The sequence below is a fragment of the Vipera berus genome, assembly GCF_964194415.1.
Source record: "Vipera berus genome assembly, chromosome: W".
Taxonomy (NCBI): Eukaryota; Metazoa; Chordata; class Lepidosauria; order Squamata; family Viperidae; genus Vipera; species Vipera berus.
The window spans coordinates 56,660,671-56,679,174 of NC_138210.1; the positions used below are offsets into that span (position 1 = coordinate 56,660,671).

At 44.2% G+C, this 18,504-nt stretch overlaps 1 protein-coding gene across 1 annotated transcript in view; it reads left to right on the top strand.

Annotated features, from left to right (window-relative positions):
• Positions 1-18,297, top strand: part of LOC308676097 (sodium-dependent neutral amino acid transporter B(0)AT2-like) — a 42,654-nt gene extending 24,357 nt beyond the window's left edge. The window contains exons 6-13 of the mRNA XM_081341821.1: positions 1,011-1,192; positions 2,315-2,425; positions 4,114-4,355; positions 7,778-7,961; positions 11,339-11,540; positions 15,928-16,087; positions 16,265-16,427; positions 16,913-18,297. Of these exons, the coding sequence (XP_081197947.1) occupies positions 1,011-1,192; positions 2,315-2,425; positions 4,114-4,355; positions 7,778-7,961; positions 11,339-11,540; positions 15,928-16,087; positions 16,265-16,427; positions 16,913-17,179 (1,511 nt within the window). The 3' untranslated portion in view covers positions 17,180-18,297. The remainder of the gene's footprint in view (positions 1-1,010; positions 1,193-2,314; positions 2,426-4,113; positions 4,356-7,777; positions 7,962-11,338; positions 11,541-15,927; positions 16,088-16,264; positions 16,428-16,912) is intronic.
• The last annotated feature ends 207 nt before the right edge of the window (positions 18,298-18,504 follow it).

The window sequence follows — 18,504 nt, forward strand, 5'->3', positions numbered from 1 at the left end:
GGGTTACTAGCTAGCTGCTGTCTGAAAAAGGAAGACTTTACAATATTCCATATAATATTTTCTCTGCTTTCTTTATAACAAACTATATTTCCTTTGAAATACATAAAAGCAGAAACTTTCACGCTTATAGGCATTAGAACAATTTATCATTAACACTTCTCAGTGATTCTGAAAAGCAGTAATAAGAGCAAACATTGGAAGAGAAATTTTGATTATAGTTGATTACTTTTGTGAAAACGTTCAACATATTTTATCTGTTCACCCTGGAAAGCTGACACAGCACTTGAATTGTTTAGGGAAAAAATTGCAAGAACTTGAGACACATTGGAAGCTACCTTAGGCCAAATGGGCAGTTGGCCCATCCAGTGTCTTACACCCAAATAGTATCAGTCTTTGCAGATTTCCAGAGAAGAATCTTTCCCAACCCTACTTACTGTCAAGAGATATATTACAATATGAAATTTAGACTTTCCGCATGCAGAAAGACACTCTATGCCTGCAGTTTGGGAAAATACATTTAAATGCATCAAACTATAGAACATTTCAAGAGAAAACAGTTAGTGCTGGAACTGAAGACTGGAGGATACAAGCCTCAAAGTGGAAAAAACACTCATGGTCTTTTCTGAAAATGCTTCTGCGTTAATATATTTGGTTGGCCAGAGTTAGTGAAAGAAAAAAAAATGGCTGTGTAAATAAACCTGCCCTTTGCTCATACTTGCTGTACTGTGCTAAACTCAGTTTTGTAATATTTTCTCTTCTAAAATAACATGGAACTGCCATGAAATGAGGAAAAAAACTCATCCATTTGGGTAAGAAGCATTCTGGAAATCAGTATATTTTAGATGCACTCGACAAACATAAATTTTATCCACAATATTCCAAAATAAATGTCCTGTTTTTGTTATTACAGCATCATCAGAAAAAGAAAAGCTGGTCATTTACCCTAACACGCACACGCACTCTTTTTTTTCTCTCTCTCTCTTTCTTTCTCTTCTTCCCTTTCTCTCCAGTCATGGAGTCCGAATGCATGGACAGTTCTTCCACTATCTATTTCTGGAATCGAAAGGCCTTGCACATTACCAACTCCATAGAGGAGAGTGGGGGTCTTGACCCAGCCCTTACCGGCTGCCTCTTTGCTGCTTGGATGCTGGTTTGTCTCGCCATGATCAAAGGCATTAAATCATCAGGCAAGGTGGGTTGCGTCCACTCTTCTGTCTTTACACAAAAACATTCCGTCAGAGACTTCATACAGGTCGTCCTCAATTTACAACCGTAATTCAGCCCAGAATTGTGACCATAAGCCATGCTGCTTATGTCCTTAACTGGGTCACCATGTGACCAGGCCTGATTTTACGATTTGATTTGTGACAGTTAAGTGTTCATTAAGTCAACGCAGTGGTCATGAAGTGAATCCATGGTTCACAATGGGTGCAAACTGGAAGTAAATGCTGGTTTCCAGCAAAAAAAGCTGCAAATCATGATTATATGATCTCGGGACCCTGCAAACTGCTGTAAAGTAGACCAGTTGCCGAGCATCCAATATATGACCACATGATTACCAGGGGGTGGGGGGGATCAGTGCTTCAAATCCAGGCTAGGTATCCTTGGGTAGGTCTGTTGTAATTTGAAATGGTCTCTAAATGATGGTGTAAGTCGAGGACAACCTGTAATTGACATCCCAGCCGTTACCTTGGATACAGTTGTCTTTTCCTCAGCCTAGCAGCCTCCAGATATGGTGGACCAAACTTTCATCTCCACAAGTTGATCTTTGGGCTGAGGAAATTTGCATATACTGTGGGATTTCAGGGACAATGGGAGTTGGGGAAGAGGAGGCAAAACAAGGGAAGCAAATAATTTGGATTATAGACTGAATGAGGGGAATTGTGCATTTTCAGCGTGGATTTTTAATGTTGTGCACTGCCCAGAGTCACTGTGTATTAAGTTGGGCAGCTATCTAAGTTTCATAAATACCGTATTTATCGGCGTATAACACGCACTTTTTCTTCCTGAAAATAGGGGGCAAATGATGTGTGCGTGTTATACGCCGATATAATGTTAATGACCCATAGTAAATACCGCACAGCAGCGCGAATTTAAGTTTTTTTCCTGAAATTTCCTTTTTAAAATGAGGTGCGTGTTATACGCCGGTGCGTGTTATACGCCGATAAATACGGTAAATACATTTGTGGGAAAGAAGCTACAGAAACATGAAAGGCAAATGTTCCCCTTGTGTACCAATAACGTCTGCCAGCATGATTCTCAGCACGCCTTGATTTTTTCTATTCATTTCCATCATATCTTCCCTCCATCCCAGGTTTTGTATTTCAGTTCGCTGTTCCCTTACGTGGTTCTCTTGTGCTTCCTTGTGCGTGCTTTGCTGCTAGAAGGGGCAGCTGATGGAATCAAGATCATGTTCACCCCTAAGGTAAGAGACTCCCGCTTTGGGCTCCATCCTGATTTTGAAGTATCGGTAGTCCTCAATTTACATTCATAATTGGGACCACCATTTCTGTGGTTTAGCAAAGTAGTTGTTAAGTGAGTCACACTTGATTTTATAACCTTTGTTGCCATGGCTGTTAAGCCAATCACTGCAGTTGTGATTGGCTTATGGTCCACGGCCCGGTACCAGGCTGTGGCCTGTTGGCCACTGGACTGCGGGAATAGCTGGCGAGCTCCCCCCCCACACTCGCCACTAGCAGGCGCTAGTGGCCCCATCTGCACATACGCGGAGGCGCTAGCAGCCTGTTTGCATGGGTGCCAGCAACCCATTTGCGTATGCTCCTCCCTTCCAGGCTGCCAAGCCGGAAAGGTTGGGGAGCTCTGTTTTAAGGGAATCACGGAATCCTTAAGTCAGTTGGGTTCGCCGTTGATATTGCTTGTCAGAGGTCAGCTGTGAAGGTTGCAAACGGCGATCAAATGACTTCTAGAACTGCTGTAAATACATACCGGTTGCAGCAGCAAGGACTAGTTGTAAGTCACTTTTTTCAGTGCCATTGCTATGCAGAAAAACAAAAGGAAGTCCAGAAAAAAATTAAAATTAATTGAATAAGAAAACATCCCCCAAGGGATTCAGCACCCATTCTAACCTAAGACCTCAGGACCGAGTCAGGGTTTAAAGGTTCACTTAAACAGTTCCAAGGTAAAGGTAAAGGTTCCCCCGCACATGCGTGCTAGTCGTTTCTGACTCTAGGGGCTGGTGCTCATCTCCATTTCAAAGCCGAAGAGCCAGCACTTGTCCAAGGATGTCTCCGTGGTCATGTGGCCGGCATGACTAGACGCCAAAGGCGCACGGAACGCTGTTACCTTCCCACCATAGTGGTCCCTATTTTTCTACTTGCATTTTTACGTGCTTTCGAACTGCTAGGTTGGCAGAAGCTGGGACGAGTAACAGGCGCTCACTCTGTTACGCAGCACTCGGGATTCGACCCGCCAAACTGCCGACCTTCTGATCAACAAGCTCAGCATCCTAACCCACTGAGCTACCGTGTCCCTCATCAATTCCAAGGTGGTGGTCAAATAAACCTAGGTTGGGATGGTATTCTATAGCGCAGGTCTCATGTCAAGAGATGGATCCCATCAAATGACATTGTTTAACTGATGGGACTTGGAGTATGCTGGCTCTGTCAGGCTGTATGGAATGGGCAGAAACTATAAGAAATAGGTAATCCCTCAAAGATCCAGCCCCTATCCCTTATAGCAGTGTTTTTCAACCTTGGCACCTTGAAGATGCGTGGCCTTCAACTCTCGGAATTCCCCAGCCATCTGCCCTATAGGATTTTATAAATGATAACCAGCACCTTGAACTGCATTCAGAACTGCATTCAGAGGCCTACTGGCTTGCAGTGCACCTCACAAAGCAGAGGTATTACATGGACCTCTCCATAACTGTCCATGCTGCCACATTCTGGACTATCTGTAGCTTCCAAATAGTCTTCAAGGACAATCCTGTGTGGAATGCACTGCAGTAGTGCAAGCGTGAGGTGGCCAAAGCATCTTGAGCTTTTTACGCCTTTCAGCAAATGAGAAAAGATCTAGCAGGGCCAGAGGTGCAGAAACGTGAAATGATGCCTTCCGTCCCTTTCTCACAATTTCTTATCTTTCTCCATCCCCAAGCTGTCCATTTGGGGAGATATGCAGGTCTGGCGTCAAGCTGCCACTCAGGTATTCTTTGCCCTGGGTCTGGGCTTCGGCACCATCATTGCTTATTCCAGCTACAATCCTCAGCATAACAACTGCCACATTGATGGGTTGCTTGTGTCTGGCATCAATTTCCTTACCTCGGTGCTGGCCACACTGGTGGTTTTTGCCGTGCTGGGTTTCCGAGCCAATATGTTGGCACACGACTGTGTTGCAAGGTTAGTGTCCATCAAACTGTTGGTAAAAGGGCAACAAGTACGATCAAGAGCCCTGGTGGCGCAGTGGTTAGAATGCAGTATTGCAGGCTAATTCTGCTGACTGCCAGGAGTTCGATCCTGACCGGCTCAAGGTTGACTCAGCCTTCCATCCTTCCGAGGTCGGTAAAATGAGGACCCAGATTGTTGGGAGCAATAGGCTGACTCTGTAAACCGCTTAGAGAGGGCTGAAAAGCACTGTGAAGCGGTATATAAGTCTTAAGTGCTATGGCTATTGCCAGGGCTTTTTTTCTCATAGAACGCCCAGAACGAAGTTCCGGCACCTTTTTTGGATGGAACCTTGTAGGGTAGGCAAGGCGGGTTGTATGACATGTGTGAGTTCCGGCACCTTTTTCTTTTACAAAAAAAGCACTGGCTATTGCTATCATGAGATCAAACAGTAAGTCCTACAAGAAAGGATTAAGTGGGGATAAGATACCCCTTTTCAAGTACCGAAGGGGGATGTAACAGCAAAAGGTAGGTCCTAGGTTGGCTGGGCCACCTGGCTGCACCTGTACCAGTCTCGTTCTTTGCTCCAAGAAAAATCTGTCATCGGCATCTTTCAGCCATCCCTCCTCCTCGTGGCATCTACCTATCTTGCAGTTAAAATGACTCGACTGAATTTGTCCCCTTCGTGCTGCTTGTGAGGGAGGCAGGGCGCTTCACAGTTTGAGATGCCTGGATATTATTAGGTATTATTCCCAGTTATGCCTGGGAATAATTGGGTTGTTGTTGTTATTGTTGATATTATTATTATTATCGTCATCATCATTATTATGGTTCATTGCACAGTCAACCAGATGTTTAGACCATATTTGGCATTTTTATCCACCTATTGAAACTTCCCAAGGATTTGGGATAGGCTGATGGTGTTTGATGCTGTTAAAAAGGTATTGTTGCAGGATAGACCTGTAAGATCTAAGCTGTTTTGAGTAAAGCTGTTTTTTGCAATGGACTGGATTTTTTAAAATTCCAATGGTGTTCAAGCACTGCTCCAGATGTTTGGGGATTGCACCCGAGGTGCCTATCACTATTGGTACTATCTTTGCTTCCTTTTGCCACAGTCATTCTACTTTTATTTGCAGAACTTTGTATTTTATGATTTTTCCCCCCCAGTTCTTTCTGTTCCAGTTTCTGCCATGTCCACTCTTCAGACTTTTTTTGTCATTCTTATCAACAATTGTCACATCTGGAGTGTTTACCCAACCTTCTTTTCTGGTTGAGTTCAAAAGTCCCAGAGTACTTTAGCTTCTTCATTTTCTATTACATTGTCTATTTTGGGGTGTCCCCCCCCCAGGTCTTGTTTGCAGGCAAATGATATTTCTTGCAGATACTCCAATGCACTCTCATTGCTACTTTGTCATGCCATTGTTGGTAATCAGTCTGTGAAATCTTGCAGCAGCTAACTAGGTTGCTTACTGTTTCTTCAGCTTCTTTACAGAGGCAGCACTTCCTGTCTGTTGCTGTCTTCTCAATTCTGGTTTTGTATGCTTGTGTTCTTCAGGCTTGATCTTGTATAGCTAGAATTAGCCTCTCTGCCCAGTTCTTCAACTTTCCTGCTCTTAAGTCATTGCCAGGTCTTGTTATCTCCTTTGCCTGCTGTGTTTTTTGTCTACTGGCCATGCAATACTTTGCCGTTCAAAGTCTCTTTTCTATTCTTCATCTGGTCTTTCTTATAGGCCAGTTTGATCTTCGGTATTCATGGTGTACTAGCTGCAGTGTATCTTCTTCACTGTTCTTCAAATACTCTTGCCTTTTTCTCTTCTTCAGTTGTCTGGTGACAGTTGCTCCTAGCAAAGTAGTCAACATCACTGTGAGGATGAAGGGCACGATTCATTGTTATTGTTCTTCCTATCCAGAACTTTTAGTTCTGCTTGAGTCCAATCGATTATTACAGCTGTGTATCTGATGACTGGAGCTGCCCAGGTGTTGATTGCCTTGATGGTATTTTCTCCTCTGAATTTAAGATCTTCACTCTCATGATGTCTTCATGTCTAATCTTCTTCTTGACTCCAATGTGCTTGATGGTATCAGCTAACCAGATGTATTGATCTTCATCCAGATTCTTGGTGTTAATTCCATAGAGCTTCTTGATTCTTTCCTTTTTCACTATTTTTCCTTGCTGATGGTCAGAGTGACGCATTTGTTCAGTCCAAACTCCATTGCACCATCTTGACAGTATATGCAAACTGTTGAGCAGCAATTCTATATCAGATGGTGTTTTTCCATACAGCTTCAGATCATCCATGTAAAGGAGGTGAGATAGCCTGGCAGATTATTATTATTATGGTTAAAGGTAAAGGTAAAGGTTCCCCCGCACATGCGTGCTAGTCGTTTCCGACTCTAGGGGCTGGTACTCATCTCCGTTTCAAAGCCGAAGAGCCAGCGCTTGTCCGAGGACGTCTCCGTGGTCATGTGGCCGACATGACTAGACGCCAAAGGCGCCCGGAACGCTGTTACCTTCCCACCGTAGTGGTCCCTATTTTTCTACTTACATTTTTATGTGCTTTCGAACTGCTAGGTGGGCAGAAGCTGGGATGAGTAACAGGCGCTCACTCTGCTACGCGGCACTCGGGATTCGACCCGCCAAACTGCCGACCTTCTGATCAACAAGCTCAGTGTCCTAACCCACTGAGCCACCACGTCCCTTGTATTATTATGGTTACTTCTAACCATACTTTTTCATTCCTTATTGGACATTCCTTAATAGAGTCAGTGACTAGTCCATAAAACACATTAGTGTATGTTAATTGTTTATTGTATGTAAGCATATGGTCATAAAAATAGCACTTGGACCAGGGATCTTCAAACTTGACCCTTTTATGACTTTTATCACTTCTGGACTTCAATTCCCAGAATTCATCATCCAGCGTGCCTGGCTGAGGAATTCTGGGAGTTGAAGTCCACAAGTCATAAAAGGGCCAAGTTTGAAGACCCCTGACTTAGACTTATATACAGTACCGCTCCATAGTGCTTTACAGCCCTCTCTAAGCGGTTTTACAGAGTCAGCCTATTGCCCCCAACAATCTGGGTCCTCATTTTACCAACCTCGGAAGGACGGAAGGCTGAGTCAACCTTGAGCCAGTCAGGATCGAACTCCTGGCAGTCAGCAGTATTAGCCTGCAATACTGCATTCTAACCACTCCACTACCAATTCACTTGCAACAGTTTAAGCTCTACCTGGAATCCTCCAGATGTGTTGGACATCAAATTCCAGTATTGTTACCCAACCTATTCTTGAAATTCCAATGTTGCCTCCGAGCCTTGGTTGCCCAACCTTTGTCTAATCGTGTCTTCCAGGTCACTGAGTTCAGGTTTTTATGTTCTGTTTGGGAGTTCAGATGTTTTCTAATCTTTCTACATGTGCTATATGTCTTGTTTGGCAGAAATGCAAGACTTTTGACCGAGCTAGTGAAGAATGGTTCCCTTTCAGCTGTACTTCCTGCAAACCTGTCTGAATTTTCACCTGCTCAATACAGCAGGTGGTATCAGGATGAATGGAATGAAACAAAGAAGCAATTGCAGGAGTGGAAACTTGGTGACTGTCGTGTAGAAGATGAAATGAATAAGGTGAATGGATGGGCAAGGGCTGGATTCACAAATCCAGCTAACTATAGATCATTCAAGAGCAGGCCAAACCATTAACGAGGGTCTATAAAACCCAGTGGCTGTTTTCACCAAAGCCAAAATAGCAAGGTTATGGATTAGAATGATGTGTGTGGACCCAGTCAGGGGCTGAAATCCATCCCAAGAAGCAAACAGCTGCATTTGGGGTAAAAAGAAGTCAAGCTATTTTCGTTTTTTTTTTGCTTTAATTATTTTTTTTATTTAGTTGTTTTTTTTATTTTATTAAAAAGTTTTACAATACATTTTATCTTTAACAAACCAAAAAAAAGAAAAAAACCCCTCCCAACCCCCTCCCCTCCCACCCTCTTCCCCCTCCCCAACCGTCCCCAACCCCTCCCTCCCTTTCCCTTCCCCCCCCCACTTCCCAGAGCAAAATACAGGGTATAAAAATACAATCATAATCTAACTTACGCAAACAATCCTAAACTATTTAAACTATCGAACTTTAAGTCATATAGGTAAACTCCAAACATATATATATATATCATATCAATAATTATACAAATACAAAATAATACTTTCCAACCTAATACCAAAACACAGGGTATAAAAAGTACAAACAATCATAATCTAACTTACGCAAACAATCCCAAACTATTTAAACTATCAAACTTTAACTCATACAGGTAAATTCCAAACATACATATATATATCATGTCAGTGATTATTCAAATACAAAATAATACTTCAATCTAATACCCAATAAAAACAATCCCAAATAAACCAATTTATATCAATTGTCTAAAGTTATTCCTCATTCCAACTAAGCTTTAAATTCATATTATCCTAATGTATTATACAACTTAAAATACCATAGGTTACTTTCCAAACTTAAATTTTTTTATATAATCACATCATTCTTATATTCTATTACCTATTCCAATATTACCCATAAAAATATTACAAGTTAGCTTCAATAACAAAAAAAACAATTTATATCAATTTTATAAAACTATTCTTCTACCCAACTATGCTTCAACATACTAAAACCAGGTTTATACAACCTTCCCTTCTCCTAATGTATTATACAACTTAAAATACCATACATTACCTTCCAAGCTTAAAATTTTCCATCCAAATAACAAATCATAACCTACAGAATATCAATAAACACTACTACAAATCTTCCCAATTAACTTTTCATAATCATCTTAAAACTAAAACAACACAAAGTATTACATAATTATTTTATAAGGGTAAAAAATATATCCCCAAATATTTAGTCCTTCTAGCAATTCCAATTCCCATAATCCTTATTACATTGTTGTCTCTTACAATTACGTGACTAAGTCTTCAGGCTTGATTCATTCGTCCAGAAGCAGCACGCCTCTTCCCATTTCTGGCCTTCTCCAGTGGTAATGAAATTTGATCCACTCCTGTACCTTTCACATCTGTCTGCGTTAACCCTCCAGCAACTTGCGGGTTCTCTCTGGAACATTGAGACACTCTCTCACCTTTTTTCTTTGTAGATTCCAAAGATGGTATGGGGACTGCTTTTAAAACATTACTGTAGAAATCACGTGCCTGAATCACCGTGGTAAAGCAATACCTCGTACCTTCATATGTCACCACCATACCCACTGGTATTTGCCATCTAAACTTGATATCACGTCGTCTCAATTCTTGTGTCAAAAAAGCAAATTCCTTCCTTTTTCTTAAAACTTTTGCAGGGATCTCTTTTAAAATCAGAACTTTTTGCTCAGCAATTACAAAATCAATATTGTAGGAAGCCTGGATAACTTCATTTCTAATCATTCTCTTTGTAAAGTAAACCACCACATCTCTGCGTAGCTTTCTTTGTCTTGCGATCCACGAATTAACACGGAAGATTTTATCTATATCTTGCATTATTTCATCTGCTGGTCGCTCCAACACCCCTTCCAAAGCCTCAGAAACCATTTTCTTCAAATTTTCCTTAGGATTTTCTTTCAGACCTCTAATTCTTAAAGCAAATTCCATCTGATAATACTGTGTCGAAATCAAATCATAATCCATTTTCTCTATCACATTTTCAGTTTCTGTCATTTTGGCTTCCAGTCTAATATCATTTTGAACAAGATCTTCCACTCTGTTATCCAAAATCTCAATGCTTTTAACCATGCCTTGTATTGCAGATGTAATGTCTGCTCTCAATTGTGTTAATTTCTCTGTAAACTTCTCCAACTTTTTCTCCATTATCTCAACAAATTGCTGCATTTGCTTTCCCATAGTCTCTTGCAACAGATTCTGCAAATCTTTTGCTGTAAAAGCTGATACAGATTCAGATGTAGAGGACAATGAAGTTTTCACCGAAGACTGCTGCATCAAAGCAGGAACTTTAGAAGATATAGCCGCCATTTTCACCCACTATTGTTAGCTACGCACTTTCACTTACGGATTCAGCAAAGTCCATTGAGTTAAAGATCAACACCTCATCTTCACCAAAATCTCCTGCATCGCTCTGCCTGCGTCCTCGTTCTCAAAGGCTCTTCCTTGCTAGCAGGGATGGTTGCGAACGCCCTGTTCTGCTCCAAAAAACCCGGAGCAGAGACGCCTCGCAGTCCGGAGCATGCCCAGGCTTCGGGGGGGCTCAATCCTTCCGCCGCCAAAACTTTAAGTTCTGGCGGCCCCGGAGAGCTCTACCCCTACCTGGACGCTCACCCCCTCCTCTTCTCCCGAGGTGGGGGCTTCCGAGCCGCCGAACAGCTGATCGGCGCTGTTTTCGGCGGCTCTACGGAGCCATGAGGCTGACAGCCAAGAAATGGCTGCCTCCGGCGACGCCTTGCCATCCGGAAGTCAAAAGAAGTCAAGCTATTGAGCAGACGTGGCCCTGCATATATTATGACTTGCCAGTTAAAACATAACCTTTCGGCTTAGTGCAGTGTTTCTCAACCTTAGCAACTTTAAGATCTATGCACTTCAACTCCCAGAATTCCACAGACACCCTATTGCAGGGGTCTTCAAACTTGGCCCTTTTATGACTTGTGGACTTCAGTGCCCAGAATTCTGGGCGTTGAAGTCCACAAGACATAAAAGGACCAGGTTTGAAGACCCCTGCCCTATTGGCTATCTTCTGGATGTGTAAGTAGGGGAATGCTGGCTGGGGAAGTCTTAAAATTGAAGTCCTCACATCTGGAAGAGATCCAGATTGGTGAAGACTCTGGCAGTGGTTTGCTCTCCAAGCTTGTTTCAGTAGAGTTTCTGAGCGTTTAGTTACCGAACTAGGTAACATCATCAGCAGGATTTGGGGAACGGCTCTATTAAAAGTTTTCCATCTGCTTTAACATTTGACATTTGCTACAGCTCCTACTGTCAATGTTTTTTCTCTTTTTCTCCCTCAGGGCGTGGAAGGGACAGGCCTGGCCTTCATCACCTTCACAGAAGCTATGACTCTGTTTCCAACAGCCCCTTTCTGGTCTATGATGTTTTTTTTTATGCTGCTCAATTTAGGGCTAAGCACCATGTTAGGGAACATGCAAGGAATCATCACTCCTTTACTGGACAACTTCCACAGTCTCAACCGTCGCCGGATGCTGTTCACAGGTACCAGAAATGGGCAGTCTGTCTTTCTTCACCTGGGGCAAGACCAGAATTCATGGCCGCATTAATATATAATATATATATAATATACAGGTGAAACTCGAAAAATTAGAATATCGTGCAAAAGTTCATTTATTTCAGTAATGCAACTTAAAAGGGGAAGCTAATATATGAGATAGACTCATTACGTGCAAAGCAAGATAGTTCAAGCCCTGATTTGTCATAATTGTGATGATTATGGCGTACAGCTCATGAAAACCCCAAATCCACAATCTCAGAAAATTAGAATATTGCGAAAAGCTGCAATATTCTAGGCTCAAAGTGTCCCACTCTAATCAGCTAATTAAGCCATAACACCTGCAAAGGGTTCCTGAGCCTTTAAATGGTCTCTCAGTCTGGTTCAGTAGGAATCACAATCATGGGGAAGACTGCTGACCTGACAGTTGTGCAGAAAACCATCACTGACACCCTCCATAAGGAGGGAAAGCCTCAAAAGGTAATTGCAAAAGAAGTTGGATGTTCCCCAAGTGCTGTATCAAAGCACATTAATAGAAAGTTATGTGGAAGGGAAAAGTGTGGAAGAAAAAGGTGCACAAGCAGCAGGGATGACCGCAGCCTGGAGAGGATTGTCAGGAAAAGGCCATTCAAAAGAGTTGGGGACTCTCACAAGGAGTGGATTGAGGCTGGAGTCAGTGCATCAAGAGGCACCACACACAGACGGATCCTGGACATGGGCTTCAAATGTCGTATTCCTCTTGTCAAGCCGCTCCTGAACAACAAACAAGGTCAGAAGCGTCTTAGCTGGGCTAAAGAAAAACAGACCTGGTCTGTTGCTCAGTGGTCCAAAGTCCTCTTTTCTGATGAGAGCAACTTTTGCATCTCATTTGGAAACCAAGGACCCAGAGTCTGGAGGAAGAATGGAGAGGCACACACTGCAAGATGCTTGAAGTCCAGTGTGAAGTTTACACAGTCTGTGTTGATTTGGGGAGCCATGTCATCTGCTGGAGTTGGTCCACTGTGCTTCATTAAGTCCAGGGTCAACGCAGCCGTCTACCAGGAGATTTTGGAGCACTTCATGCTTCCTTCTGCAGACGAGCTTTATGGGGATGCTGACTTCATTTTCCAGCAGAACTTGGCACCTGCCCACACTGCCAAAAGCACCAAAACCTGGTTCAATGACCGTGGGATTACTGTGCTTGATTGGCCAGCAAACTCGCCTGACCTGAACCCCATAGAGAATCTATGGGGCATTGCCAAGAGAAAAATGAGAGACATGAGACCGAACAATGCAGAAGAGCTGAAGGCCGCTATTGAAGCATCCTGGTCTTCCATAACACCTCAGCAGTATCACAGGCTGATAGCTTCCATGCCACGCCGCATTGAGGCAGTAATTCCTGCAAAAGGGGCCCAAACCAAGTACTGAGTACATATGCATGCTTATACTTTTCAGAGGTCCGATATTGTTCTATGTACACTCCTTGTTTTATTGATTGCATGTAATATTCTAATTTTCTGAGATTGTGGATTTGGGGTTTTCATGAGCTGTACGCCATAATCATCACAATTATGACAAATCACGGCTTGAACTATCTTGCTTTGCATGTAATGAGTATCTCATATATTAGTTTCCCCTTTTAAGTTGCATTACTGAAATAAATGAATTTTTGCACGATATTCTAATTTTTCGAATTTCACCTGTATAATACAAGGGCTGGGATTTTAAATTGCCAGCGCTTTGGACTCTGCAGAATATGGGCCGCTAAACGGGATAGGATTTAAAATATTCTGCAAAATAAAGTGATAGGGCAGTGGTGGCAAACCTATGGCACACGTGCCAGAGGTGGCAGGCAGAGCCCTCTCTGTGGGCATGCGTGCCATCGCCCCAGCGCCGCCGCCCCCCCCGCGTCCCCCTCCTCACTAGCAGATCCCCTGGAGGAGAGTCACCCCTGGGCACGACCCACATGGAGCAGTGCAGCCGAGGACATGATAGCCAGGCAGCAGGGATAAGACTCTGCCCTCGGGCCCCGTCACGTGCAGATGATGCTGCGGGGCGCAGGCGAAGGGCGTGGCCGCCATGGCGCTGCAGGGCCCCCTGGGTGATCTGCGGCGCACCGTGGAGGCAGTAGGTGGCCCTGCAGCCGGGTGGGGTGGGGGGGCGGAGCGGGGGCACGCAGGGCGGTTTTGGGGCACTTGGTATCTAAAAGGTTCGCCATCCCTGTGATAGGATTTCAGATTCCAGGAAGAAGAGGCTGCATTTAAAATGGGATGCCAATGGTGTTGATTGTTGATGGGGCCACTTCAGATGGCCGGGTCAGAATTTGGTTGCTACTACTTCCCAACGTCAAGAGTGCAGAGGAGAATGAATGCATTTTAAAATCAATCTGGTGCTCTGCTCTGCAAGACACCATAGAAGGTTGGTGCATCCACGCCTACGCAGATCCCTGTTACTGAAGGAGCAAAAGATGACATGCAAATTCCACATCACAATGAAGCAAAAAACAAAGCCTTGTTCCTGTCAATGCTGCAAACATTGGATGTTTTTGCTTTGACAATATAAGAGGCGGCCTTTTCCTTTAAATTGTTTTGCTGTGAGAATTAGATGAAGCTGGAGGGAGGAGAATGCTACCCCGGTTGTTTTTAATAAGATAAGAAATGGCCCGTAATAGAACTGAAGCAATAGAACTGAAGCGAAGCTTTGCCTAACAAACTGATTGGAGAATGTGATTTATGACTGCTAATTTGGAGGTGGGAACTGTGCCAGATGTTAGGTGCTGAAGGGAAGGGAATTCAGATTTTGGCAACCATCCACGCTGTGCCGACGCTTTGTTCTCATTATTATAGGCTTTTTAGAATAAAACAATGCCTGAAGATTCTTTGAAGTGTTTCATTAGTTGGAACCATGACAGTTCCTTTTACAGCAAACGCTTCAAGTAGATTTCATATTAAATCCATGAAATTGGAATTTTCCCTTTAAAATATTTCAGGAAAAAGAACCATCAGTTGGGGCTTTTTTTCCATTGTTAACATACAGGTAATCCTCAGGTTATGATCATATTTGGGATCAGAATTTCTGTTGCTAAGCAAGGCACTCCTTGTGAGTCGTACCCAATTTTAGGATCTTTCCCCCCCCCCACACTATTTGTTAAGCAAATCACTGCAGTTCTTCAGTGAATCACACAGCTGTTAAGCAGATCTGACTTTGCTAGTCAGAAGGTGCGAGTAGGAAGGTTGCAAATGGTGATCCTGTGACCGTGGGACACCGCAGCCGTCATCAATGCATGCTGGTTGCCAAGTGCCCAAATTTGAATCATATGACTGTGGGGACGCTACCATGGTCGTAAGTAAAAGGAGGGCCGGTCATAAGGCACTTTTTTTCAAAGCTGTTGTAACTTCAAATAGTTGCTAAACAAATGTAAGTTAAGGATTGTCTGTACACAATTGCGGAGCTCCTAGTCTGGCCTCCAGTTCCATATGGACTGCTTCCATGTTTTGTGGGTCTTGGGCAAGAGATCTCAAAGGGTCTTCTCCATTCCAGCTTATAGCGCCAGCAGCTGTCCCACACCTGGGCCTAAACCAGGGGTAGGCAACCTCGGCTCTTTTATGACTCATGGACTTCAACTCCCAGAATTCCTGAGCCAGCATGGCTCAGCTTGGAAACCTCTCCCTTTCCCCTCAGCATGGCTGGCTCAGGAATTCTGGGAGTTGAAGTCCACCAGTCATAAAAGAGCCGAGGTTGCCTACCTGTGGCCTAAACAAACAAGCAACTGCATCTTCTCCCTAAATGTCAACCTCATCCAGGTCTCATAGCTCTTTTGGACAGCAGTTCTTCTGCCATCATGCTGTAACAGCAGAGAAACGGCTGCAGAAGAGTGCAGCAAAGTAACTGAGCTCGGCCAACTTGCATTTTGCTCACATCTCTGTTTGAAACAGGGACCCCGACGGAGATATACTGGCTGTAGATATCTGATAGGCCAACCTTTTGAGCACCAGGGACCAGTGCCACGGAGAAAAGTTTTTTCCACAGACCGGAGAGTGCGTGGTTTTGTGTGCTGCCTGCATCCCATGGATGGGGCTTTGCCTGTTTGTGCGGACCGGTTGCTGGCATGCCGCGGCCCAGTACTGGTCCACGGACCAGGGGTTGGGGACCCCTGTGATAGGCCATTAAAACAAGTGTTACATTCCTACATTACTCTGATCGAGATGGCACCTCCTATTTTTAAAAACGCTGCCACCTGTATCTTATGCTGCTCGTTGGCATCTAGAGGCCTCTGTTAGTCTTCTGATCAGGCCAAATAAAAATATCGATGGCATTTCTCATTGAGTGTATTGATCCAGAAGTTCTGACTGGTATCCATTCATGCCGCTGTGTTTTCTGTTTCTCTCCCTACAGTTGTGTGCTGTATTATTGGATTCCTGTTGGGCTTGGTTTTCGTTCAGGGATCAGGCAACTATTTTGTGACTATGTTTGACGACTATTCAGCCACTCTGCCCCTGCTTATTGTTGTAGCCAGCGAAGCTTTTGCCATAGCCTGGATCTATGGAGCGGACAGGTAATTCTCTTACTTTCCCTCCTAACTCTACCTGTTTCCAGTTTGTTTGTGTCTTGGGAAGTTGAAGAAAGGTAGGTAGGGTTTAATCGTAATTTTCGCGTAACCTTTGCGCAAACAGTCTTGTTCCCGCCATCCAGCTATCTACTACTTTTGCCTCCCATGTTTTTCTTCCTGCAGGTTCTTGGATGACATAGAAAACATGCTGGGCTGGCGGCCGTGGAAAATCTACAGCTACATGTGGCGCTTTGTGAGTCTGGCAGCAATGTTGTGCCTGTTGCTAGCGAGTTTGGTATACTTGCTCATGAAGCGCCCCACTTACACCGCCTGGAACAGAGAAAAGGTAAGAATTTTATCTACTCTCGTTTTTCACGCATTGCAGTTGGCCTGCTTGTCTTGTTTGAAAAGAAAACAAAAAAATGAAATCTAGGGACATGTGTACATGTGGCATCTAGGCATGTGTGCCCGCTGCTTGTACAAATGGAGCTGTGGGCATGCACGCACCTGTCATTTCCACGGACCGCTTCCAAACGGCCCATGGCCCGGTACTCAGTCGCGGCCCAGGGGTTGGGGACCCCTTGATTTAAAGTGTTGGTTCACACAATACGTTTAGCCTTAACCCTGGGTTAGAATTTTTTAAAATGCAAGTGTTCAGATTGTTAAGCCCAAACAAATGCATCGTATTATGGCTTACCTCTGGAGCAGCATGTGGAGAAGAGCTTTTTTTTCCACTGAATTCTCTTCCTGAGGCAACCCGTGAATGTATAGAAGAGGCCTGATGTAAAAGTGAGAAGCATCTAAAATTTCCTCTCTCCCTTTCCTTTCCAGGCAGAGGAGGAGCAGCTGGAATACCCACCATGGGCCTTGGGCCTTCTCATTAGCCTGATTGTTGTGGCTGCTCTACCCATTCCAGTCATGTTTCTTAGACAGCTCTTGCTGGAAAGGTTTTCCCAACACAGCCACAACTCTGGCCAGATACCTGTACCCACCGAAGAGGAAGACAGGGTGCAAGGAAAAGAAAGTCCGGCTGATCTTGAACTCAATTCCCCAGGCAATGGTTACTTTCTTGTGCCAGCAGAAGAAGGGCAGGAATAGAATGGGTGATGTACAGGTAGTCCTCAACTTACAAACACAGTGGAGCCCAGAATTTTGGTCATAAGTCATTGCGGTCATAAGCCGAGGCACCAGGTGACCGAACTTGCTATTGCTGTTTTACAACAGTCATAAAGTGTGTCAGCCACAATTATTAAGTGAATCAGGGAGTCATTACGCAAATCCAGCATTTCCAACAGGCATTTTTTGCCATTTTCTGCTGGAAAATGGCAAAAAATGCTGCAAATTGTGGTCATGTGACCACGGGACTCTCCAACCGGCTGTAAAAGCGAGCCAGTTGCCGAGCACCCAAAATGCAATCATGTGACCCTAGTAGGGTGCGGCGGTGCTCATCTCCGTTTCAAAGCCGAAGAGCCAGCGCTTGTCCGAGGACGTCTCCGTGGTCATGTGACCGGCATGACTAGATGCCAAAGGCGCACGGAACGCTGTTACCTTCCCACCGTAGTGGTCCCTATTTTTCTACTTGCATTTTTTACGTGCTTTCGAACTGCTAGGTTGGCACAAGCTGGGACGAGTAGCAGGCGCTCACTCTGTTATGCGTCACTCGGGATTCGACCCGCCAAACTGCCGACCTTCTGATCGACAAGCTCAGCGTCCTAACCCACTGAGCCACCGTGTCCCTAGCTTTTCTGAAGCCCCATCATAATTTTGAGCAGTGGTTAAGCAGCTATTTTGAAGTCCATCGTAACTCTGAATGGTTGTTAAGTGGCCAGTCGTTAAAACGAGAACTACCTGTATAAAATGTGCAATTCTCCACCCGATTGCTGCTGCATTTGCAGCCTTTGATAGCCTTAATAAGCAAAGAATATTTCTTTGGCCTCGCAGTTCTGTCCCTAGAACAAGAGGAAGGTTACTCGGGTCCAAAAGCAGAGACTCACAATAGTGACTTTAGAGGCCGACGCCAAGTCCAAGGCTTCTGGAGCTAAACCATCATGGCTCTTCCGCTGGAAGCTACAAGCTTCTTAATTTTCAACACTCATGCTTGTCCAAACCAATTCCACCCATAATAGTGGGGTGGAACCTGAGCGGCTATTGCAGGGGTAGGCCACCTTGGCCCTTTTATGACTCGTGGACTTCAACTCCCAGAATTCCTGAGCCAGCCATGCTGAGGGGAAAGAGAGGTTTCCAAGCGGAGCCATGCTGGCTCAGGAATTCTGGGAGTTGAAGTCCACGAGTCATAAAAGAGCTGAGGTTTGCCTACCCCTGGGCTATTGGTAGGAAGGGAATTCCAAGCAAAACAAAACCCAAGTATTTAATGCTAAGTGCTTATTTGTTACAGCCTGGTTACCCATTCCTAAGTGTATAGG